Below are 15230 nucleotides of genomic sequence, written 5' to 3' on the forward strand. Positions count from 1 at the left end.
CGGGGAACTCCACTCGATCTCTAAATCCTGCACGGCCTTAGAGAGAATGCGCACCAGCTCTTCGTGAAAGGAGGGGGGGTGGGCGTCAGCCTCCGACGCGGCAGGCGGAGATTGGTCCCAATCTCCGTCAGACGCCGTCAGTGACATCTCATCCTCCTCTGCGGGGACCCCAAAGGAGACAGACTCGGCAGCTCCCGGTTCAGGACGCAGGCTCTCGGCGACGAACTGAACCGGAGAGCGACGGGGAGGGGAAGCGCGGCGTTCCGGCACGCGCTCGCTCTCCGTCGGTGGCTGAGCCCCCACCAGCGGCACCTTGGCGGCAGTGGGAGGCTGCAGCGAGGAGCTTTCGAGAGCGATGTTGAGCCGAGTCCTGAGCACCCTCATTGTGAGCTCATCACAATGAGGGCACTCCGACCCAACCAACGCCGTCTCTGCGTGTAGAAGCCCCAGACATACTATACACAGTTTGTGCGAATCGGGCGGGTCGACAGGACCTCCGCACCGTGAGCACATTCGCGACATCTGGATCGCTAAGAGGGACGTCCGTCTTATCCGCGTACTCAACAGATGTCTTCGTTGCAGGGTAAAACTTGCTCGTGAAGGAGAAAATACTGAAGATATTCGCTCAGGACGGCTGCTATTATAGTGAGAAGGCCACGCCCTCTTTTGCCGTCTTGAGCGTCATTGGCCAGCGCGAGTTTCAACTGCACTGGCGTTGTGCAATAAGGCTTCAGGGTTATCGTGATTGAAGGATCAATCCCATAGCGTCAGCTAACTGACGCAATGTCGAGAGAACGTTCTCGACAGGGAACCATGCTGTTACGCATCCTCGCGCTATTTTTAGTGGGTATACGGAAATCCTTGACCATTTCTAGTGGGTATACGGCGTATACCTGCGTATCACGTAGACTACACCACTGGTTCCCTGGTGTAAAAAGGCCCTCTGATATGCATTCACCCAAAATTGTCAGTTTTTACATTATTATTAGGGCACAAAACTAAGATCTAGCATGATTGCAAACATAAGAAAATACTTTTTTATTAAGTTGATCTTGATTTCAGGTGTTCTTGTGAAAATATATTCTTTTGTTTTGACAGGTCTGTCAAAAGGAATCAAGATTTTTTTATCTTCAGTAAAGCTCTGAATTAGAGCAATCATTTCTATTATTCAACAAGTGAAGGTCCACTTCATCATATGCAAAATGAGTAATGAAGACACTGAGGATCAAACAGGTTGGTGTCCATTCTTGAGTCTTCATTAATGAGAAACATTACAGTTGAAACACGCAATGATGTTATTAAAGGTGCCAAAGAAATGCATTGAAATAATGTTAAATTGTTCTTTTACAATAACATTGAAGTAATGTAACTGTATTAAGTGCAAATATTATCCAGAAACGTTTTACATGTCCATTTACAACCCTAGGATTTGTCCTTTGAATGAAATGGTCTATATTTGCCCTATTTGGAAGGGTCATGAATAATAATATTGAGCTCTGCTTTGATTGCTCTAAGGCTCATGTCAGTAACAGTAACAGATTTTGAAGAACAACTTATTGTTTGGAGATCATTAATAGACGTTTCTGAGTGGTAAGCTTGTTTTTTTTTTCAGTATGGACATGCAAAATGTAACTGTAACATCCCAAACGTTAGCATATAGCGTTAACTAGCATATAGCACTAACTCAGCAGTCAAAACTTTGTTTTTAGCATTTTAACAACTTTGTTATTAATTTAATGTGTAATTTAATGTTGGGGGCGTACATCTAGACCGTGAAGTCACAGATGGGGTTATGTTGAGATTGGTCTGTTTTCCAGCAGTCTTTTGCATGCATGAGATTTACATAAAAACGAGGAAACAAACGCGTTTGAGGCTCACAAGTGTCATTACCATGTACAGAGCTCCTATTTTTCATCTATGCCTAGGTAAATAATTTTTTTTATTCTATGGCACCTTAAAGATTTTATTATAAGCTATGGAGCTAGAATTCTGACAAAACGTTTAGAATTTGAAATGCGTAAACTTAAATTAAACACGTTATTTAACAACATTGAATAATTTTTATATCATATATTTATAAAGATATGTGTTTTCAAAAATTGAGTTTTTTGTCCTAAATGTAATGCTACTGGACGGTTTACCGGTTCATACCCAGTACTGTTTTTATTTTTTTTATTGAATTAATACGATTAATTTTTAATATACTCCGTGCGTAGTGCAACAGTTTGAGGGTTCTTTTTAACTGTTGCAATGTGGTGAGTGTACAGCTGTATGTGCTAGTACAGTGGTTCCCAAACTTTTTCAGCGTGCGGCCCCCCTTGTGTACGGTCCATTCCTTCACGGCCCCCCAAAGAAAATTTGTGACAAAAAACTGTTCTAAAACTCAACATTTAAAAAAAAACATTTAATTATACAAAAAAGTAGTGCTTTTGGTTAGTAGCCTTATTTTTTTAGGTTTAATTACACAGAATTCATGATAAATTAATGTATTTCATAAAATGTCATAAAACTGGGGCCCCCCTGGCACCATCTTGCGGCCCCCCTGGGGGCCCCGGCCCCCAGTTTGAAAACCACTGTGCTAGTAGGTCTCCAGACTGCGACCAGTTTTTCAGACAGCGCGAGCACAGGGCAGTCACGACAAAAAAATGGAATGTACCACCAGGCAATGTTACTGCTCATTTGCACAATGCGTCAATCATTTTAAGTTATTATGCGCTCTGTTAATCTACCGATAAATGAGTTCAAACACGAGAAGGTGCGGGGGCATTTATTAGACATTTGCAGAGATGGAGAGAGCAGGAGAACTTATACATTAAAGGCAGGGTGCGTGATTTTTGAAAAACACTTTGGAGAAGGGAGTCGGGCAGACTACCAAAACACACTTGAAGCCAATCTGCAGTAAGGGGCGTGTCTACTAACAGATATTGTTGCCTTGGTTGTGTATGTGTGGGGCAGGTCTATCAAAAGAAGCTCCAGATTCTATTGGGTTTGTTTAGGTGAAGTATTTCTGTACGCATGTAACGCAACTCTGCACATCTTTAAATTATTTTGTGGAGTTCAGTGATTCTCCAAGTTAAGTGAGACATAAAGCTGTACTGGGGCAAAGGCCCCCCATTTTTTTTTCTGACTTTTTTTGAAAAACCTAACACTTCTATGCAATGTCCTTTTGCTAAACCCACTTTTTCTACACAACAATAAACATGTATTTAAAAATATTTAACATGAACATTATTAACATTTTTGGAGGCATAAATGGCATAAAAAGTTTGGAAATAATGACAGCAGAGAAATTTTTTTCTTGCACAATTGCATTTTACATTATACAATTATAACAATGATTAATAACTTATTTTTTACAAGAATATTTTACAATAACAATATTTCAAGAAACCAGTCATTTTATGACTGCTATACTAAAATAATCTCAGTCATTGTTACTGCCAACTGTGTCCTAGAGCTAGGGAACTAAATATTAATTTCATATCTGAAAATACAGAACAGTATAACACATAGTCATAAACACGACCATTTAGGTCTTAAGAGAAAGTAAACAGTTAAAAGAGAAAACGCATGTGTAACAGTTTGTTAAATCTCTCACTGCTCTTAACTAAATCACTTTTCTACCTTTTAATAAGATTTGTACGTCGAATTGTACACGAGTTTGATTTGAGTTGCTTATTCAGGGTTCATATTCATACTGTATTAGAGCTATGACTGTGAACAGAACAGACCCTGAATTATTTGTTGATGTGTACTTAATAATATGAAATACAAATTTTTGTAACACTTTTGTAATTAATTTTCTTGTTTATGTCATCACAGTAATTGATGTTAGTTTGAGGGGCATTAAAGGGATAGTTCACCTAAAAATGAAAATTCAGTCATCATTTACTCACCCTCATGTTGTTACAAACCTGTATAAATTTCTTTGTTCTGATGAACACAAAGGAAGAGATTTTGTAACCAAACCATTCGTGGACCCCATTTACTTCAATAGCATTTGTTTTTCCTACTATGGAAGTGAATGGGGTCCACTAAAGGTTTAGTTACAAACATTTTTCAAAATATCTTCCTCTGTGTTTATCAGAACAAAGAAATGTATGCGGGTTTTTAACAACATAAGAGTGAGTAAATAATGACAGAATTTTTTTTTTGGGTGAACTATCCCTTTAACTAATGTTAACAGTTTCAAATTTGATAAATGTATTAGTAAATACTAAAATTAATAAGATTTACAATTAATGATTAAGTAATAAAAACATTCAAATGAAAATTAATATATATATTGTCACCTTTTTCTCCCCTGATGAGTTTGCACCAAGCGTGCCGCACAAGCCCTGAAAAGTGAAGCCAAAACGTCTCGATTGCCCCCCAGTGACTGGTCCCAGTATAGGTCATAAACCCCGCCTCCCCATGTTATTCAATGGGACTTGAGACCAACTAAAAAAATTAATTGCACTTCAATTATCTTTTTTCCGAAGCTGGTTTCTGTCATTTACTGTAGTTTTTATCACGCTGATGTAAATTGAAATGTTTGTTTTTAAAGTAGGTTTGTGTTTAGTAAGTTATTTAATGATATAAAAACGGTGGTGTCACGTCATGATTAACAGCTGTGATATCGTGTGATATGCGCATTCTACGAGAGCAAGGGCGGGGTTTTGACTTCGCGGCTTCCCTTCCTACTTACTACTGCGCATGACTGGTCCCGAAATCGCTATTGCGCAGACTCAAGACCCAAGATGTCAGCGCCATATCGGGACCCTGGCGGCTTCACTTTTCACCAATGGAAAAGAGCGAACAGGCGTCGTCCATCTTTTTTTACAGTCTATGGTTTGCACCCCTGTCTCTACACTTGCACTTTTGAGAAGCTTGATAAATACGGGACCAGGGCCCCGAATGACCCTGTGGTGTTAAAACTCAAAATACTTAAATTAGTCTGCAAACTGAATGGTAAAAACATTGTATGCCTAAACCTGCGGTGCATAAGAAGAAATCCATTTGAACAAATGCAGTTTTAAACATCATTTAATTTCCTGGGGCGATAGCATGAGGATATCAAAGTCAAAGCATATTAGCTTGTCTACATAGTTATCTGTTTGACTTTTCCAAGATCTACCATTCTTCTCTGTACAACCCGGAAGCTTGACCTCTGACCCACTTTTTGTAGGATCTGAATTTCTGCGTTTTAATTTTAGAAAATTGAATTTGGTGTTCAAAATTTCTTCGTTATCTTAAAAACTTGAAACTGTGTTTTTAAAACTGAATATTTACAGAGTAAAGAACTCAAAAATTCACTCTTTGAAAATGCATATCTTTAAAAATATGCCATAAAAATTATTCAATATGTAAGCAATAAGGTACGAGAGGCTGTGCTCCGCTTCGCGTCGTGCCTAACAACGCCCTTCAGCCGTTACTTATTCACGATACAGCACTTGCCTCAAGTACCTTATTGCTTTTATAAAACGATTACCACACAATATTAAAGTAAAAATATTAGTGAAACTTTCATGAAGTTAAATCAATAAAGCATTCCTTCCGCTAGAAAAAATTGTCCCTGACCATGAACAAAAATGTGTTCCAATGTGTAATATGCATGAAAGCTCAAATAAAAACAACAAACTGTTCTCAAACCGATACGTGTGGTTGCTAAGGGCGCAGTGATAAACAGAACCGTTGGGTGAAGCGGTCATAGCCGTGTTTTATTGTGAATAAAGCACACCTATTGACCAATCAGAATCAAGGATTGGAACTAACCGTTTTATAATATTAAATAACACTTAAATATAATTCATCTTTTGACATGATTGCCATTTCAAAGATGGAAATCAATGTGTAATCAAACTTTGATGCTCTATAATCTCATCATTGGATTTGGAGACTTTATTTGAAATTTGTGAGCCTGTCTGTGAAATCAAGACTAAATACTTGTTTTGCTTTGTTTTAGATCTAACGAAACTTGAAGAAGCATCAGAATCATCATATGATTCCATAATGGCAGCTAAATCTGGTTGTTTGCAGATGAAAAATACTTTTCCAAAAAGGAAACAAAGAACAAAAGCCAGCAAAACTTTTACTTTCCATCACTGTGGAGAGGAGTTTGACCGTAAAGGACACCTTACAAAGCACAGAAAAATCCACACTGAAGAAAAGATTTTCACCTGCCCTCAGTGTGAGAAAAGTTTCAAATGGAAAAGTCACCTTAGAAATCACATAAGAATTCACACCGGAGAGCGTCCATATACATGTCCTCAGTGTGGAAAGACTTTCAGATACAAAAAGAATCTAATGGTCCACATGAGAATTCACATGGGAGAGCGTCCATACACATGTCCTCAGTGTGGAAAGAGTTTCAAACTAATAACTAATCTAAAGGTTCACATGAGACTTCACACTGGAGAGCGTCCGTACACATGTCTTCAGTGTGGAAAGAGTTTCACAAATACAAGTAATCTAAAGGCCCACATGAGAATTCATACTGGAGAGAATCCATACATGTCCTCAGTGTAAAAAGAGTTTCACAAGTACAAGTAAACTTAAAATCCACATGAGAATTCACACCAGACAGAATCCATCCACGTCTGTAATGCAGAAAAAGTTTCAGACAAAAATTAAAACCACATGACAATTTGCACTGGAAAACAATGTCTAAAGTGTGTCAAAAGTTTCTTTAGCGTGCAAAGACTGAAATCGCAGATTTGCACATTGCTTTTAGGTATGCATCGAATGTTTTCGGGTATCCAATTGATTTGGCTGAGAATAGCAAAGAAGCTCATTCCCAGACACTTTAACTTATTCCCCGCCAGCCATTTTTCAAAAAGTTTGCCAGTCATCATTTTTTGAGATAATTGCATTTTTGTTAAGGACTTTTGTTAGACATCAGATTCAGAAAGATTATCAAAACAAACACTTGAGTTTTCTATGCTTTTGAATTAGTTGATACTTCAGTTTTTTATAAATTGGGTAAGAGCGCTACCTTGTGGATAATAGTGGGATTATAGATTATTGTAAAAACTCGGCAGGGAAGTGTTGTGCTTTTAGAAGTGAATGCTTTTAGACTGCCAACTTGTTATCTGCATTTATAAAGCGTATGCGCCTCTCACTCTATGCTGGTTGCTATTTAATCACATCTAGTGATGGAAATTTTTGTTCATTTGAGTGACTCGTTCGTTTTCAGTTCATTCCCCAAAATTATTCGTTCAGACATATGTGTTAAAAGACAATGGAAGACTTTTTACAAAAACTCATTAGTTTTTAATAAAGCTCAAATTGTGAAATATTAAGCATAATTTTATCAAGCTACAGAATATATTAAGACACACGTACATTTATAGTACATCTAAACTGGATTTGTTGTAAATAAAGACTTTGAAATAAAGAAGTGATTGGCAGATCCTCGTTCATGAATCATATAATTTCAGTCATGTCATTCATGACTTCGTTAGATGCAGTTCAGTGAAAGGGTGGATTCGTTCAGCAGCTCAAACCAATTATATATTCTTACTAAAACCCAATTGGCTCACGCTAACAGAACAGCAGCAGCCACACATTTCATTTGTTTTTACTACAGTAACCAGAGTGACCAAGATAGTTGTAGTAAAACTATATTAAACAGAAATACCACATTTTACTAAAGTAATAACCTTTATAATCATTTATATTAAGGTAAATGGTCAGCCTGAACATGGTTACTAAAATAAAACCACATGATTCTTTCACAAGGTTGTTTACATTGCACCATTAAATGCACTCCTTCATTAGGTTGTAACTTGTACCAGTCATTCAGTTTGTTTAAGAACGCAATCTTTCTCTCTCTCGTTCGTTCAGACTCAAAACAGCGGCTCGTTGAGCCAATCATATGCTCGGCCACAGCTCATACTCGATTGCCATTGGCTCGTACTTTTGTCACTGTTTGAAGGCAGAATGAAGGCCGCGCTTCTTTCTCCATGCTACTCAATAAGGGAGAGAAATTTTAGTGAACCAGAAATATGAATCAATGGATGGCGTGAACGAGAACGATTCGTTCACCTAAAAGATTCATTCAAAAAGAACGTTTCGTTCACGAAGGTAACGTCACTAATCACATTATCCAAAAGGTTATTGTTCGGTAAAATTATGTTCTGTATATGTATATGTTCGGTTTTATATTTTTGGCTGAATGGTGGATCCTCTGCATCTGTATTGTATGCTGTTTTGCTATTTGTGTGTGTGTTCGCGCAGGATTTAGTTAATTTATGGAGGAACGTGATTGGTGGATGCAGAGGTGGGTGGATTTTTAAAGGTCAGGGTCAGCTGCACTGGCCGGGCTCATTTTGGCATCTGTGGTGGCCTGCAGAGCTCCAGATTCCACCTGGGGTGCCAAATTACCAACATTTTGTGTTTTTTCTGATTGTTTAAGTTGGCTTTGCCACACCGTTAATCTAAGTAATAGACTCACTAGTACCCAGTTTAAAGGCGGTGTGCACAATGTTTGAAAGCCAATGTTGATATTTGAAATCACCTAAACATATACGCCCTTACCCCAATAGAATCTGGACCTTCTTTTGATAAGACCGCCCCACACATACGCAACCCGGGCAAGGATGTTGGTTAGTAGACACACCCCTTACTGCTGATTGGCTACAAGTGTGTTTTGGTAGTCGTTCCGGCTCCCTTTTCCAAAGCATTTTTCAAACATTGTGCACTCTGCCTTTAAAGGACAAGTTCGGTATTTTAGACTTAAAGCCCTGTTTTCAGATTGTTTATGATGAAATAGAACGGTTTTGACTGAAATTTCGACATTTGCGGCTGCCCTGAGAATTTTTGTGTTTCATCTCACACCTCTACAATGGGCTTAATGGTGCACTGGAACAATCCTTACTAAAATGCATTAAACTTTCGTTTACAAAGACGTGAAACTCACCGAGTGGTCAGGGGTGTTCACTGATATGCTCACACAAAAGATGCTTTCCAACAGCTGTTTTAGCATTCGTTGATAACTTGTGGACCTATTTTTCCAAACGCCTCACACCCGTACATTCTTCCGCTTAGAGCTTGAATAATAGACACTCCAGCCCAGGTGGTGGCGCTAATCCGCCTTTGCCAATTGCAAGAATAGAAACAAAGTTCCCGGCGCGGAGTAATACCGTACCTCACAGGACATCTAATACAAGTCAATGGAGTTGGTAAAAACTACGATAAAACCTGTTGGAATGCGTCTTTTGGAGCGATTTTTGTGTGAGCATACCAGTGAACACCCCTGACCACTCGGTGAGTTTCACGGTGCCTGAGAGCTGTTAATGGTGCTGACCATGGCCGGTTCAGAGAGCCCTTCAGTGGCCAAACCCGGAGCTGCAGTCGAGCTGGATCCAGGTGCCAGATCTGGCCACCTAGCTGTGACAGCAAGTCCTTCCTCACTGGAAGGCACCAGGGTTCTCCGTCCAGTAGCCGCAGCAACATCGGAAACCAAACTCTCCTTGGCCACTGAGAAGTGATCATTAATGTGTCGTGGTGTTTGACTATAATCCTGCACAGGGTGGGCAGGATTAATGGTAGGGGAAATGCATACAGCCAATTTTTTTGGGAATTATAAAGTATGTAGAATAGAACCCACTGTCCCGTGTCCATCTGTCAATTAGTGTAATGGCCCCTTTTTGATCTCTTGTCTTAGGGCTAGGGCCTTCCCTGCGTGGCTCACTATGGTGTCTTTGACCCCTCGTAATCTTGTCAGTCGACGTTGACATTGGATGCCGTAGCCCCTTGACAGAGTTGCCAGTAGCCAGGTGATTTTACTGATGAATGAGCAAAGGTCTGTTGACTATAAACCTAAAGATTATTTCATAAAATGTGCCAATATTTTTAATATGGGGAGAGTTAATAATTTGAGGGATTATTTAGTGATAATTACAAAACAGGTCATTTTTACACTTAAAATCTCTAAAATTAAATTATAACAGTATACAAAAAAATTATGTTTAATGTGATGTGATATGGTCACAGTCTCTTTCGTATCAGTCATACTTCCATACCAGCGCTTTTACTCCTATCCAATAGATGGCGGTAAATGCACCTTTAAACCGGGTTGACAACCGTCATAAAACTTTAAAGAAGAAGCCAGCGAACACAACACAGCTCGAGTTAAGGCTTCAAGGGAAAGCTGAATTTAAAAGTGAAGGTAACGTTACCGTACAAGAACAAGCTATTGTATTCACTGATATCGAGACGTATAAACCAGTGTAAATGAAATTGAGAAAGGGGTCAAGAGAACTATGTCGGCATATCAGGAGGATCTTCTCTAATACAGGTTAGTAGGCTACACCGTAGGGAGGTTAATGTGATGAGATGTAAGGGTAGTAAGTTAACGGTATGAGATTTTCACGGTATAAAAACAGTCTCAGAACATATCACGTTTTCACGCTATATGTTATTAAACATTAATCATTATGAATATAAACATAAACTGTAATGACCCTTAAATGAAAGCAGTTCGAAGTGCATATTCTACATTAAAAAAAAAAAAGATCAAATAAAGCTGGACATCTCTCATTTGCACAAAAAAAGGATTATTTTCTCTACTCTTTAGATAAGACAAGACTAAACCAAACTGGTAACAGCATAAATGGGAGACTATGGGGTGGTTTCCCGGACAGGAATTAGCTTAAGCCAGGACTAGACCTGAGTTTAATTGGGAAATATAACTAGTTTTAACAAACATATCTTATGTGCATTTTTAGGCAAAACAAAGGGCATTGATGTATTTTAAGATTTGTCAGTGCAAGTTGTTTTGACTCTGGACAGCTCTTACATTTATTTTAGTCTAGGACTAGTCTAATCCCTGTCCGGGAAACCGCCCCAAAGAGTCCAGTGCCATTTTCGGATACCCAAATTATTCCCATACTGAATATTTAAACTTTTTATTGGCGGGGGGATAGAGATTAGAATTTGTAACCTCTGGGACATGCCATGAAAATCTGCATTTTTCCTTGCTTAAGTGCTGTAATTGGGCCCTCAGTGCTTCTGTCAACCTAGAAAATGTGAAAAAGATCAACCCAGTAACTTGTTTTGGTAAACCAGCATGTGAAAAAATAGGTCATTGAAATTTGGCTCCCCTTGTGATGTCAGAAGGGGATAATATCGCCCCTTAATCTGCACTATCCAACCACGACACTGCCATTTAGTGCAGAGATCAACACATTTGCATTTAAAAGGACACACCCAAAAACGACACATCTTTGCTCACACATACAAAGTGTCAATTTTGACATGCTATAATAAATTATCTATATGATATTTTGAACTAGAGCTTCACAAACATACTCTTGGGACATCAATGTTTTATTTGTCATTTTGTGAAATGGCCCCTTTAAAGCTCCCTGTCTATTGTTTTGTGTGCAATAGAGTGAATAAATTAAGTCAAAGATTGGGAAAATGACAAGTGATTAAATCGACAGATTAAAATTAACCGTAAATTAACATTTATTATATATGTATTTTGTTTTTGGTAGATTCATTATCATTTGTTAATATTATGTTTAGCAGGGGCATAGCCAGAAAGTTTTTTTTAGAGGTGGCCAGAAAAGACCCAGTGATTTTATTGGGGTGGCAAAAAGTCACTGAAGACATAATTTCTATACATTCTACACAACTAGAATCACAAACAGCATACACAAAGGATATAGGTTAAACTATGTATTTCCAATCCTATGCAAAAGAAGAAAATATATGCTGATAATTTCTGAATGAAACAGCTGCAAGCTAAAAGCTCTTTAACTTTTATGATATGTACAGTGGGCAAAATAAGTATTTGACACATCAGCATTTCTATCAATAAGGGGATTTCTAAGTGGGCTATTGAGACAAAATTTCCACCAGATGTAGCCATCAAGCCAAATGTTGAATTCATACAAAGAAATCAGAACATTTAAGTATACAAGTTGAGTCATAATAAATAAACTAAAATGACACAGGAAATAAGTATTGAACACACTTTATTTAATACTTTGTAGAAAAGCCTTTGTTGGTGATTTCAGCTTCTAGACGCCTCTTGTATGGAGAGACCAGTCGTCTGGATTGCTCAGGAGTGATTCCGGCCCATTCTTTTACACAAATGGTCTTTTCATCTTGAAGGTTCCTTGGGCCTCTTTTATGAACTTTGATCTTCAGTTCTCTCCATAGATTTTCTATGGGATTTAGGTCAGGTGATAATTTCTATAAAAATGCTGATGTGTCAAATAATTATTTTCCCAGCTGTAAATAATTTAATTCCTTTATCATCCTTCACTTCACTGTATACATTTTGAATTGCTGTTTTGGAAATTTATGTTTTACATGGCAGGTCATACTGCTTATCGAAAATTTATTTAAAGAGCACCAATGGTCTGATCCACGATTTTGTGTCATCGTTTACTTTGAGGTTGTACCTTTTGCATATCGTTAACATGTACTTACACACCAAAGAAAATGTAAAATTGTGAATCAGACCATAGGTGCTCTTTACGGTGTTCCTGTGAAAAATGTATTTATTCGTTTTGACAGGTCTGTTTCATCGAACCACACAGGATCAAGATTTTTGTATATTCCTTTTGTAAAGCCCTTAATGAATCAGTAGAGAAATAATTCCTATTATTCGACAAGTGAAGGTCAACTTCATCATATGCAGAATGAGTAATGAAGACACTGAGAATCAAACAGGTTGGTGTCCATTCTTGAGTCTTCATCAATGATTGATAAGAAACATTACAGCTAAAACCTGCTATGATATAATTTTGATTTTGTTAAAATATTATGGTTTTGAAAACATAATGGCAGAATTTTCTTTTCAAATAAATGTGACCCTGCCTGAAAGCCCAGCTACAGTATTTTTTTGTGATTGGCTACTTTTTACAAAAAATAAATACTTGTTTTGTTTATTTTAGACCAATTGGAACCAGAATCATCATCAGCATCAGGAACATCATATAATTCCATAAAGGCAGACAAATCTGATTGTTTGCAGATGAAAAACTCTTTTCCAAAAACAACAGAAGCCAGCAAATCTTTTACTTGCCATCATTGTGGAAATGGGTATAAAAGTAAAGCATACCTTGTGAAGCACATAAAAATCCACACTGAAGAAAAACCTTTCACCTGCCCTCAGTGTGAGAAAAGTTTCAGGAGAAAAATAAACTTTAGAAATCACATAAGGATTCACACCGGAGACCGTCCATACCCATGCCTTCAGTGTGAAAAAAGTTTCACAAACAAAACTAATCTAACGGTCCACATGGGAATTCACACTGGAGAGCGCCCATACACATGTGAACAGTGTGGAAAGAGTTTCAGGCACAAACATGGTCTTCAAGTCCACGTGAGGATTCACACTAAAGAGAATCCATACCCATGTCTTCAATGTGGAAAGAGTTTTACACACAAAACTAATCTAACGGTCCACATGAGAACTCACACCGGAGAGCGTCCATACTCTTGTCTTCAGTGTGAAAAGAGTTTCAAACACAAACATAATCTTCAAGAACACATGAGAATTCACACTAGAGAGAATCCATACACATGTCTTCAGTGTGGAAAGAGTTTTACACAAGAAAGTAGTCTTAAAACCCACATGGGAGTTCACCCCGGAGAGCGCCCATACCCATGTCTTCAGTGTACAAAGAGTTTCAGGCACAAAACTAACCTAAGGGTTCACATGAGAATTCACACTGGTGACTGCCCATACCCATGTCTTCAGTGTGGAAAGAGTTTTAGACACAAACGTAGTCTTCAAGTCCACATGAGAATTCACACCGGAGAACAATACCAGTAGATTCCATCCCCCTGCTTTTGTGCACATTTTGAAGTATCGCATCAGAAATAATGTTGGAGATTTCAAATAAAAATCATTTTACTTGCATAAAAGTTTTTAATTGTTTCTTGTTATACTGGTTCAAAGTCTAACAAGAAACAATTGTGTGTGTGTGTCTGGCCTTTCCAATGTTTTCAAAACCATGTCCCCTATTCCCTAAGTAGCGGATGACAATTGAGTCCACTTTATGGGGGAGAAGTGAATGAAAATGGGTGTGTGATTTCTAAAACCACGCGTCAAAGAGCTGTCCCAGAGATTTGTCATAAACCCTTAGGGGGCGTGCACACCAAAGCTTTTACGCCAGCGGCCGGCGCATTTTTCAGATGTTTTCAATGGAAGCTCTGCGTTTTTCAAATAAACCAGCAGCTACAGTAGGATTTTTTACGGCAATGAAAGCAGGCGCTCGAGAGTTGAAAGAGATTCAACTTTGGGTGAAAAGCTCCGCTTATCAATGTCAGTTCTCATTAGGGTGGCCATTCGTGCCAGTTCCGCCGGACACCTCCCGAACATGTTTTCGGATGCGCTCCCCAGAAGTTGCATTGCTCGACGAAATACACCATCGAGATTCTCACATTTCAGTCAAAATGCATTCGAAAAATTAAGCTTTATTTCTTAAGACATACAATTATTGTAGTTTCATTCTTACCTTGAAATGTAACGGTTGCTTTTCTGAAATTGAACCTGAAATATTAAACCTTGATGACGTATGCGGTCGACCAATGTGACTTCCGGAGAACGCACCTGAAAACATGTTCGGGACGTGTCCGGCGGGACTGGCAGGAATGGCCACCCTAGTTCTCACACGACCGTCCATCACAGTGGAGGAGCTAGGGTTAGGACAAGTATCACAACCACCTACGGCCTCACAGCTCAAGTATCACGGCTACCAAAGCGCTCGGCTGAAAAAACAGCTGGGATTCGTCATCCTCCAGGCATTTTCAGCCGCATTTAAAGGTTTTGGTGTGTACGCCCACTTACACCCATGTAGATTTATGGATTGTACTGTGAAACCGTAAAGTTTACTTTTTAACTGTTAACTTTTTGTCACATTTGTCATGTTTATTGTATGAGAAGAAAACAACTGCTTGTCATATTTATATACGATTATGTTTATTTATTATATTTAATAAACATTTGTTTTATATTTTACAATAAAAATATCACATTTTCAGTTTGTTTATTTTTTTAAGAAGTAGAAAATAACTGACAACAAAGACTAACATGGGGAATAAAATAAATTTGTGCCGTTTACTGTCAGTATCCTTCAGTGGATTCCAGTTATGGGTTTGTCTCCCGTTGTATCATTGTATGGGAAATAGTGAGTGAGCGAGTGTACATCATTTTGAATGAACTCATTTTGTAGAGTAGGACCTAAGATAAAAGATGGTGTAGCATTTGTTCTTTCGGCAATTGTTGG

General features: G+C 38.3%; 1 protein-coding gene across 1 annotated transcript; it reads left to right on the forward strand.

Moving 5' to 3' along the window:
- Positions 1 to 1100: 1100 nt before the first annotated feature.
- On the forward strand, positions 1101 to 14912 carry LOC135779575 (uncharacterized). The gene is made up of 5 exons (XM_073816110.1): positions 1101 to 1233; positions 5945 to 6503; positions 9647 to 9701; positions 10030 to 10150; positions 12891 to 14912. The coding sequence occupies exons 1-5, from the start codon at positions 1203 to 1205 to the stop codon at positions 13772 to 13774; spliced, it is 1650 nt and encodes a 549-aa protein (XP_073672211.1). The 5' UTR covers positions 1101 to 1202; the 3' UTR covers positions 13775 to 14912.
- The last annotated feature ends 318 nt before the right edge of the window (positions 14913 to 15230 follow it).

The sequence above is a fragment of the Paramisgurnus dabryanus genome, chromosome 10 (assembly GCF_030506205.2).
Source record: "Paramisgurnus dabryanus chromosome 10, PD_genome_1.1, whole genome shotgun sequence".
Taxonomy (NCBI): Eukaryota; Metazoa; Chordata; class Actinopteri; order Cypriniformes; family Cobitidae; genus Paramisgurnus; species Paramisgurnus dabryanus.